At 43.4% G+C, this 11,439-nt stretch overlaps 1 protein-coding gene across 1 annotated transcript in view; it reads right to left on the bottom strand.

The window, feature by feature from the left end:
- Nucleotides 1–11,439, bottom strand: part of HECTD4 (HECT domain E3 ubiquitin protein ligase 4) — a 139,656-nt gene that overhangs the window by 86,216 nt on the left and 42,001 nt on the right. Inside the window, exons 10-16 of the mRNA XM_077747960.1 lie at nt 9,800–9,913; nt 8,934–9,074; nt 4,003–4,235; nt 3,479–3,624; nt 1,955–2,025; nt 1,005–1,110; nt 311–431 (exon numbers count right to left, since the gene is read on the bottom strand). Coding sequence (XP_077604086.1) covers nt 311–431; nt 1,005–1,110; nt 1,955–2,025; nt 3,479–3,624; nt 4,003–4,235; nt 8,934–9,074; nt 9,800–9,913 — 932 coding nt within the window. The remainder of the gene's footprint in view (nt 1–310; nt 432–1,004; nt 1,111–1,954; nt 2,026–3,478; nt 3,625–4,002; nt 4,236–8,933; nt 9,075–9,799; nt 9,914–11,439) is intronic.

Raw genomic sequence — 11,439 nt, forward strand, 5'->3', positions numbered from 1 at the left:
CGGCGGGGGGGGGAGGGGAAGGGGACAATCCTCACTATTTTAAACAAAACAAAAACATCCAAATTCAGTCAAACAATTCACTGCACTAAGACATTTAAGCAGGAGAAATAAAGTCTTAGAGAAAGTGATCCGAGTGGATTTGTTTGGTTCTGTATTTCCAGTCACCCACCCACTGACTTTGGTCAATTAAGGCTGCCCTGGAGAGTGTGTTACATCAGTGCACACACACGCACACACATCCCTCAATACAATAACATGCAAACAGGGACACTTGATACCATTTGGCTTCATTAAACACATTTTTACTTACAGGCACAGTTGAAAGGAGTTTTTGAAAATCCTCTTTAGAGACAGTTTGGCACTTGGTGATTAAGATACAGGATTCCCGTACAACAATCTTCAGAATGTAGTGTAAGAGTTCATCATTTAGTCTTTAAAATGCAGGAAAAATGTAACAGTAAGATACTTATGGTTTAAGAATAAAAGGATAAATTTTACACAATTGGAACGAGATGATAAATAGGAGATATAAAGTTCACCGGCTCTCTAAGTAGGTCATCTTACTAACAACTAGGTGTACTATTTAAATCCAACTTAAGAAACAAAATGGCACCTAGTCCGAGTATTTTACAAACAGCCAAGAAAACCAACACCTCCCTCCTCTCCCCAGCTCTCGCCCATACCCTCACCCTCTCCCGTAGCCCAATGATTTGGGTGGCACCCTCCACCGAGATTTTTAAGTAAGTTCCATCCATTCTTTCCATTGAGGGCCTCTCTCCAGGCCCAAATTACTTTGCTGAGAAAACTGACAAATGCTATCATTGCTTTTCATGGCAAGTGGGGGATTTATGATCTTTTGATTGATCCTTTGATTTCGACTTAACATGCTAATTATCATATTAGGTATTATAGGAGACTCAGCTGCTCAAATTCATTTAATGTAAATTAGTTACTGAGAAAAACAGAAAAAGAAGGCTAGCCACCAACAGTGTAACTGAGGTCACCTGTAATGCTCATCTTCCTCGCTGCCAAATCGGTTGTTTTGAAGCTGTTCAGCTAAATTGGTTAGGATCACATCCCGCAGCTGAGAGAGGCCGCTGTTTCTCTCTCCTGACACAGAACAGAGCTCTGTCAGCGACCCTGGTGATTACACTTAGGAAACTGAGGCTATTAAAGCAAGTTTTCAAATGAGCAGACGGTTGACAGCGTAGGGGCTCCAGGCACATGTAGTCTGTAGTCACACAAACAGCAGCAGCAAAAACAGCCTCACAACCAAGCAGACTTTCTCAAACCAACACATCCTGACCTGGCTGTAGTTTGCCTCTCCGTACTTCACAGAGCAGGATTTCTAATTCCTTAAGGTCATGTTGCTAATAAACACAGAGTGAGCTTTGCCGTAGTTGTTTGGTCTAATTTTAAAAGTTGGGTTTTAATGTATGGAGGAAACAAATGGACTTAGAAATGACCCCCAAGAAGTCATTATCTTTAATGTGCATTAAACCTCTACTGTCAGGCACTTTCTGCTCAGCAGCATGGATAGAGAAAAGTTGATAAAACTTGAAGATACACAGAACATGGTTTCTGCTCTCAGTCTAGTTGAAGTGCTGGCGTATGTGTTAATACGTTAAATATATATATATTAGCAAGGGGCGTCTGGTTGGCTCAGTAGGTTAAGTGTCCAACTTCGACTCAGGTCATGATCTCACGGTTCGTGAGTTCATGTCCCGTGTCAGGTTCTGTGTGGACAGCTCAGAGACTGGAGACTGCTTCAGATTCTGTGTCTTCCTCTCTCTCTCTGCCTCTCCCCTCTCTCTCTCTCTCAAAAATAAACTATGAAAAACAAAAACTAACAAATACGAAGAAAAGAAAGGTCTATTATCATAATAATCCAGTTGTTTCCTTAGGGACAAAAAAAGGGATGGCTGTTCAAGGAGAAGTCAAGGATAATTCTTACCTTCTGTTAAGACCAGCTTAAGTAAGTTATTGATTTCGGTTTCACCTGGGTACAAGATATTTAAGCCAGAGCTGAAATGACAGAAGAGTCAAAAAGCTTTTCAACAAATATTCTATAAAATCCAAACTCTAAGTATTTTAATTTGCATTTACATTAAAGATGCTAGTGTGATTACATGAAACCTGGGGGAAGTTTCATTACTAACAAAGTGGCTGAACCTAACTTCAACGTCATGAAATAGTCCATTCACCTCCCTGATCAGGGACCAACAGGCTTCCTCTCCTCCTGTCTGTGAGTTTCCAAAATGAGACCTTGTCTGAGGCTGGATATGGAAAGAAAGAACTGAGCTATAAAAAGAGTCAATGTAGCTGAGCCAGGTAGGTATTAGCAGATTGTGTCCAAAAGCGCATTTGAGAAGTGGGATTTCTAAATCTCAGCTTTTCCAAAAGGGCAAGAAGAGCATCACAAGTGGTGCCAGAATGGTTTTTTTCCTGTAAAGTGGACACTTTGAGTGTACAATGTGACAAGTTTTGACATATGGGTACACCCATGAAACTGTCACCAGAGTCAAGAGTGAACATACCCATCACCCCCACAAGTTTTCTCCTGACACTAGATTTAAATTAGAAATGAGAGGTGCCTGGGGGGCTCAGTTGGTTGAGCATCCCCACTTTGGCTCAGGTCATGATCTTACAGCTCATGAGTTCGAGCCCCGCGTTGGGCTCTGTGCTGACAGCTCAGAGCCTGGAGCTGNTCTCTCTCAAGAATAAACATACATTAAAAAAAATTTTAATAAATAAATTAGAAAAGAAACCCAAAGCATAGTCAACTACGGAAGGAAAAAGTCCCCCCTCCCTCTCTGCTCACCCTGTCACAGTTTTTCCTGACCAAGCATTCAGTTCTCCTTTGGTCACATGAAAACTATGTTCCTGGATAACAGTTCAATGCACTCAAAAAAAAAAAAAGAAGATTAAATGATAATGAACAGAAAATGGCCCATATGTTCTGCCCTCTTCTCTAACAAGGTTTTAGGTTTTAAGCAGAATTTAAAAGGCTAACATTGTTGAGCACTTTGCATCTTATTAAACTCCCACAAACTCTTACAGTAGATGTTATTTTTATGCCCATTTCATAGCTAAAGAAAAGGAAACCTCAAACCGAGCCAGTAGTGGCAGAGCAAGAACTAGAACCCAGGTCTGCCGGCTGCCAAAAAACCGGCTTCTTAGTCACTTTGCGACACTCTCTCCTTCAATGACAGGAACCTTCACTTGCAAACCATCAAAAATATCCATTTAAAGGGTTAAATTTTTTTTTCCTTTAAAATCCAAAAGGTAAGATGAGAATCATCGTTACATAGCACGGGGCCTCTGGGAGTGGGGCCACAAGCACTCTCTAGTCAAAGTACCCCCCGTGCACAAGGTCCTGACCCCGCGATGAGGAGAGAGGCCTCTAGGCTACCAGTGGCAGAGCCCAGCGGCTGGGAGACGTGCTTCGCAGCAAGCATGGGGAAAACCCTCTGGTTACCTGATGGCAAGGCACACTTCCTTCTGAATCTCAGGGCAAATCTGATCCCTTGGGGCCATCAACAACTGCCAAAGCAGCAAGCCAGACCGTCGAATGATGTCCCGGTTTCTTTCAGTTTGTGGGCTGAAGAAAAACTTAAATACCACCTACGGAAACATAAGGGGTATATCTAAAAATGCTTCTTCTACTAGGGATAAAATTATCCCTATGAAAAAAAGCACATAGTAGATAGTCTTATGAACAGATACTCAGGTGGATTTTTAACCACGGTGTCCTCTGTTGCGTAATGGTGTAATTATAGTAAATATTTTACATTTATTAATTGCAGTGAGCTACATATAGCAAGACTCCATTAACTGCAGTGCAACGAATATGATGATCATTCTAATTACAGGATTAGACTGTGGTTAAGGTGCAAGACGGGAATGTCATTAAATTTTTCTTCTTGTGGAAATTAGCTGGCTGAAACCAAGTTTTGTGCTTCTTTTTCTGTTTTCTTACTTATGTCAAAACAGTGCATTTACCTGAAAGACAACGAGAATACAGCGTATGATACACGTGTCCCCGTTAACCATGGCCTTCTCCATAACGTCACAGATACTGCTAAGATGGTGTGCTTCAATTGGATGCTGCTTGCCCAAGACACTTGTGATTGGAAGACTGGGGTTGGTGGCGAGCAGATTGAGTTGATGTATGCACATCGCACCAACGTGGTGCAGTAGCTGGTTTATAACCTCATTCGTGGTTATAGCCTCTTCTGGAAAATGAAGAAGAAACTCAGTGAGGAAAGACATCTCCATGGGTGGCCCCCAAGGAACACACATACTAGGACAGAGTATCTTGGCCCCCATCTCTTCTACTACTTCGGGAGAATCCTCTTCCTTGCCACAGAGTGCTAGGGCGAACATGAAAACACTAAGGAATCCACATCTTTAAATGGCAGAAGTCACCACTTAGAGAGCCCTTTCTATATGCTGGACGATAGGCTAACTGCTTTACATGCATTACCTCACAATACCGTTATAAACTTAGACTACTGTAGCCCTGTTTTGTAGAGGGATCAATCAGGGTCAGAGAGGTGAAGTAGCTTGCCCTAGGTCACACAGCCACTATGTGTAGAGCTGGAATCTGCATTCAGGTCATTTCCGCTCAGAGGCCAGGCTGCAACCAATCTAGTAAAATCTATCTTCTATGGCTTCTCTATGATACAACACCACCCCCACCGCATCCCTACCCCCAGATCCACAAATATCTCCTCCCACGGTACCTCAACATTTTTATCTCAGTTAGTCACCACAGCCTAGACAGCCATCAGTTCAACAGTGAGGGTTCACAAGCACCCTCTTACATAATAATAAACAGCCTATAGATGGTCACAAGTCATTCAGGAAATGGATATGAAAAATAATCTAAACAGGCAAGGAGAAAAACAGAGCAAAACAAACAAAAAAAAACCCAACCCTGCTTTTCTCCCTTAAAGCAGCTGAAATGAACTACCCACCAGGAACAGAAAAGCAGCAGTCGGGGAGAGGCAGGCCTGGGTAGGGGGACCTTGGAGTCGCAAAAGGATTGTGGGCACTGGGAGCTACGAGGAAGGACTTAAGGAAAACCAAAGAGAAGGTAAACCTGGCCCAAACTAAACTTCTCAGTTGTATATTCACTGGAGGGCCAGGCTGGGGTCCCATTCTCTTCTATGTCTTTGAGTCCTTCCTTTGACAACAACAGAATTCAGGTTACTACTTGTCCTCACCCAAGACTTCCGGAGAGCTAGTGTCTGGGACCTACCCAAATAAATAAGGTCTTTGAATTTTATCCTGAGTCAGATGGGAAGCCAGCAGAGGAGTCTGAGCAGAGGAGGGACAGATCTGACTAGGACACCGTGAAAGACTCTGGTTGCTGTGCAGAAACGACCCTACGACCCTACGGGGCAGGGGACAACCTCGGAGGAAGCAGGAAGACTAGTGAGCGGGCGGGGCCGCTATGATAATCTGGCAAAGTAAAACCAAAGCCTAGGTGAGAGCTGGAGCAGCCTAGGTAGTGCAGAATGGCTGGATTTGGGGTACATCCTGAGGGGAGGACCGGACAGGATGTGCTGATGTCCGTTTGGATATGAGGTGTGGAAAAAATAGTCCTAGATGACCCTAGTTTTGTGGGCTAAGTGTATGAAGGAACAGGGATCCCTATAGTAGCACGCAGGGGACTCAGCAGGTATAGACTTGGAAAAGGGGAAAACCAGGGAATCCGTTTTTGACAAGCTGAAGATACCTATTGGATCTGAGAGTGGAGGTGAATACATTGGAGAGAATAATTAGGGAGGCACTAACAGATAGTTGACTCTCTTCTTTTTGCTATTTCTTTATCCCTCAATAGCTTTATCCAGATAGAATTTACATACCAGAAAATTCTCGCATTTTAAGTGCACAATTCAATGATTTTTAGTAAATTTACACCTATACCAGAAGCAGGAATGTAAGTAGAAAAATTACCACTGACTATGAAAATCAACTTTATACCAACAAATAAGAAAACTTTGGGGCTCCTGGGTGGCTCAATCCGTTAAGCGTCTGACTTCGGCTCAGGTCATGATCTCACAGTTCACGAGTTCGAGCCCACGTTGGGCTCTGTGCTGAAAGCTCAGAGCCTGGAGCCTGCTTTTGGATTCTGTGTCTCCTCCCTCACTCTCTGCCCCTCCTTCCCTCCCCCCATGCTCTGTCTCTCAAAAATAAAAACATTTTAAAAAATTGTTTAAAAAGCCTTAGATGAAATGCACAAATTCTAGCAAGATACAAATTACCAAAACAATCTCAGGAATAAAAAATCTGATTAGATAACTGCAGAGCCTCAAAGTATCACCTTCCTCAAAGTATTAATTACTGTGGCAATTAACATAATTAACATATGTCCACAAATTCTGTTTTTTTTTTTTAATGTTTATTTATTTTGAGAGAAAGTGGGCACAAGTTGGGGAGGGGCAGCCAGAGATGGAGACACAGCATCCTAAGCAGGCTCCTTGCAGAGCCCCACTTGGGGCTTGAACTCATGAACTATGAGATCATGACCTGAGCTGAAACTAAGACAACCAACTGTCTGAGCCATGCAGGTGCCCATCATTGACGCTTTTTCCTTCCAGAAGGTGGAGCTTAGTTCCTCTTCCCATTAGTGTGGGCTTAATGACTGGCTTCTAACTGGAAAGGGAAAATAGAAACTTTGCAATGAAGAAAGCTGGCATTTAAACCAACTGATCAATTTTACCATTATTAATAATAAGTCATGTTGAGAACCCAGTGTTACAAACCCTGTGACAGGATGTAATGAGAAAAGCATTTCACCTCTGCGGAATTCCTCTCTTTAGAACCTCAATTTAAATGAGAAAACATCAGGGGCACCTGGGCAGCTCAGTCCATTCAGCTTCTGACTCTTGGGTTTCTGCTCAGTTCATGATCTCAAGGTTTGCTGATCAAGCCGCACCTGGGGCTCTGTATTGACAGCGTGTAGCCTGCTTGGGATTCTCTCCCTCCCTCCCTCCCTCTCTCTCTCTATCTCTCTCTCTCTCTCTCTCTGGCCCTTCCCTGCTCGCACACATGCACTCTCAAAATAAACTTTAAAAAAAAAAAAAGAGAAACATCAGATGAACCCAAACCAAAGGACATTCTAGAAAATACCTGACCAGTAAGTCCCCACAAGTTTCCTTTTCTGCTCTTCAAATAGGAGGACTCTATCAGCGAGGTCCAGGTTGCGGATTTATTTTTCCCACCATCCCAAGCCTGCTACTCAGCCACTCTTGATTTTTTTCTTTTCAGCCGCTGAACTTTTCAAATCCAGAATTTCCAACTGGTTCTTTTTTCAAAAATTATTTGTTGACATTCTCTATTTTTTAAGCCATCTTTTCAACAGGGTTTGCTTTAGATCTTTCAATATATGTGTTAAAGGCCGCTTTCGTCTTTATCTGCTACGTCCCACTTCTGAGTTTTGCCTGCAGTGGGGTAGCTACCAATTTCTGCCTGGCTTGGTTGTTTTTTTTTTAATTCTTGTTTCTACATTAATTTTTACTTTCTTTCATTTGTTTACTTTTATTATTGTTTTTATTTTTAAGCCTGCCTTCCTAGGGGTCACCTAATCTGAGTCAAAGGTTATGTTCAAACATCTTGAGCCAGTAAGTCCGCCACCCTGGCTGGGTCTCTGTGTTTTGGGGGCAGCACGTCAAGGCTCATACCACTTTCAACTCAGCCCTGGACTTCTTTCTGTCAGACCCTGTCACACCCCCACAGCTACATGCAGGTTCGTGCTCAGCCAGGCCTGCGTGAACACACTGAGTCCCCTCCAGCTTCTTCCATGCAGGTGTGCAGGTAGCTTACCAAGGCCCTGTGCAGTTTTCTCCCTGCCTGGATCTCAGGAGCTCCTTTCCGGCTAGTCTGCTGGCTCCCTGCTCGCCCTAATCAAAACCACCACCTCAGGCTGGCTAAGCCACTGGTCTTCACGGCTGGTTCGCCACTCTGACTAGTGTTATTACCAACACCATGGCTGGGCATGGGTTTTTTCCACACTCTGCTCCAAATTGAGTCCACCTCCTCTGGAAGCAGAGCTGCTAGTTACATGCTCTGCCCCATGCTGGTGGGACTGCTGCACTGACCAAGCTTCGGGTGGGAGACGGGAGCTTCCACCCCAGCTAAGAATATCTCAGCCTCCCAAAGTTCAGTGGTTTTATGAATCTTCATTTACAATTCGGTGTATGCCTCTGGTCAGTTGCCAGAGCCTAGAAATAGTTGTTTTTGGTAATTGTGTCCATTTCACCATTACTTTAAGGGGNNNNGGTGTGGATGTGCTCTTCCATACACTGTAACTCACCTTGAAGCCACTTGCTTTTAAGTTGATATTAATACATACTTAATTCTACTAATTATAAATTTGTATATAAATAAGTTATCAATGTAAAACATTAAAACAGCCAATAATCCCATGGCAAGTACAAATAATCACTTTTTGCACCAAGGTTCTGACAACTGCAGAGTGACATAACAGTTTCCTCTAAAAAAGTCTACGGACTGGGGCGCCTGGGTGGTTCAGTCAGGTAGGCGTCCAACTTCGGCTCAAGTCATGATCTCTCAATATGTGGGTTCGAGCCCCACATCGGGCTCTGAGCTGTCAGCACGGATTCTTGTCTCCCTCTCTCTCTGCCCCTCCCCACTCGTGCTCGGTCTCTCTCTCAAAAATAAACATTAAAAAAATGTTTCAAAGTCTATGGACCACCTCAAACCTTCTATTTACAGATTTATTTATTTATTTAATCACAAACCCATCAGGCAGCAAGGATGTTGGGTTTCTAATTTCAAAGCGGGAAGGCTGGTGACACATTTTGTTGCTGGGCCTATGCTCCCACTTACTGATACTGCTGTGTTCTCTCCTAATTTATTTCATGATGGAAAACTCTTCCTGTCAGACCATGAGCGCACCTCACCTTTAGGCTCAGTGATGATGTGGCTGACTCCAAGCCTCTGGCAGACATAGTGGAAGGCCTGGTTCCCGGGATTACACCACTGATCAATATAATCATTTGAGCATGTCCACAGCATGTTGTTCACCGTATCGTAACAGGCACCTGCAATAGAGCACATTGTACGCAACTGTCACGTCATCATCCGCCCGTATACAGATTTCTCAAAAGCACTGCCACAGAATGGAAGGGCGATTCTCCCCACCGCTGACGATCCGTACCCCCATTCCCATAGATTTATCTGGCGAAGCATTAGAGGGGCTCATGAGAGGCATGAAGGCAGGACTCAATTTCTACTTTGCTTAACCCCTGCGTGAGAATGGAGTAAGTCTCGTGGAATAGACAGTTCTTAGTAACTGACTTACATGTGATCCTTTTAATTCCAAGAAGGACTTAAGTGGCTTAAATCAAAACCGAGGACTAATGAACATTAACACCCAATAAGAGCCTGTGTTACCAAGCTCAAAACTTAGGTACGAGCTTCCCAGGCGCCAAAGCAAAGAGTGAAATCCGATATATTACATAACATTCATTTCCTAACAATAAGAGGCATACCCACTCCTCAAGGAAAATAAAGTTTTTTTACAGCATGAACTTTGAGAAGAATTTGTCAAGGGCACCATCATACAACCGAATGGATGGTATCTTCCGTTGCAATTTATGCAGAAGAATTTCACCTGTGGCAGTTTCTTACCCCGATTCTCAAAATTACACAGTATCAAAAAATTCTTTATTGCAAGGAAAATAGAAACCACAGGCAAATGACAAGATTTTTCTGAGAGAAACTGCTACAATGTTGAAGTTTCCAGGGAAATGTGGACATTTCTTACCCAATCCTGGTACAAGAGCACCACGCCCAAGAGAGCTTCCAGCAGCATCTATGAGATCGGCGCGACTTGTGAACTGACCGTCCGAGATATTATACACCAAGCTGGAGGCAAGGACTTTGGAAACAAACATTAGCTTGTTTAATAAGCCTGACAGTGATGGTCTACTTTTCAAAGTTCAAACTTTAGGCAAGATCTTAACGAGACTTCCATAAAAATCACACCTTTTGCTCTTGTTGCCTATCAGTGGTAACAATGAGGAGACAGAATACACACATAAGACCACAAAAAAGAAAACAGTCACAAAACATCTCCCTCAACAGTGAGCCATGTTTTTCCCCTGTTGGTTAAGCAGCCGACTCTTGGTTTTGACTCAGGTCACGATCTCACAGTTTGCAGGTTCAAGCCCTGCATTGGACCCCAGCTGATAGTACACCGCCTACCTGGGATTCTCCCTCTCTCTCTCCCCCCCTCTTGCTCTCCCTCTCTGCCCCACCCCGCTCATGCACATGCTCTCTCTAAATAAACAAACATTTAAAAAATAGCCATATTTTTCCAAATGGTTTTAAAATGGCAACTTTTGCATTTATTTTTCAATATAGATTATCAAAAGGGTAACTGCAAGAGTTATGATCACTAACATCACCAGGAAATACCACTAACAAGAAATATCTTATATACAGTTGCTGCTTGATAAAGGTTAGTAGATGCTCAAACACAGCTAGGTTGCTGCCCCTCCAAGCATTGGCTCTAGAACTTGGAGATACTTTGGCCTTTTCCTTTAACACAGGACAGCACACACTGATGACACGCACGGCTCTAGGTTTCCGGAAGGGTTCGAATGCCAGTTGTAGCAGTTCTGTGGGACCCTGGGAAATTTACCCAACCTCTCCATTTCCTCATGTACAAAGTAGAGATTACAGAAGTACCCACCTTAAGTAGTTACCGTGAAAATTAAGTTAGTTGAAACCTTTCTACAGGATCTACGGCAGCACATCTATACTATTATTTCTTTTCCATTTTCAAACATAAAATCCTAGTGCTGTCTCTCAAGCTCTTTCTTATCCCCGTCCCTCCCTGTAATCCAGGTCCTCACCACGCCAGACTCAAGCTATACCCACTCTAACCTGTACTGTATTTTCTACATGCTGCTGTTCCAACCTGCACAAATAACAAATGATCTGCCCCAAATTTCGTTTTCATTGTTTTGCCACACATATATACGTCTTTCCCCACCCTGGCCACTTACGTGAACAATATCTATCTATTTTTTATGACTTACACCTCAGGATGTATCTCCTTTCTGCCCCACTCCCCACGACCCTTTCCCGGATCCCACAACAGTTCATCTCCCCACCGCTCAGGCAGCAAAACGGCATTGTGTGTCATCTTCTCCTGGCTTCTCACACACACGTACAACATTTCTCCCGACCAGACGAGGAGCTCCTCAAGGCAAGAACCACTTTTTCACTTACGGTGTCGCCTCCACAGTAACCAATGTGGAACAGGAGACAGAGAAATTTAAGTATTTACAGATTTGTCGGGACTAAAATAGAATCACTATGTAAGCTACAGCCTCATGAAAAAATGCCGCTGTGAAGGCCTGCTTTAATCAAATGGGGCCAATTTTAGGTGAGTGAAAA

Source organism: Crocuta crocuta, unplaced genomic scaffold (assembly GCF_008692635.1).
Source record: "Crocuta crocuta isolate KB4526 unplaced genomic scaffold, BGI_CrCroc_1.0 scaffold29, whole genome shotgun sequence".
Taxonomy (NCBI): Eukaryota; Metazoa; Chordata; class Mammalia; order Carnivora; family Hyaenidae; genus Crocuta; species Crocuta crocuta.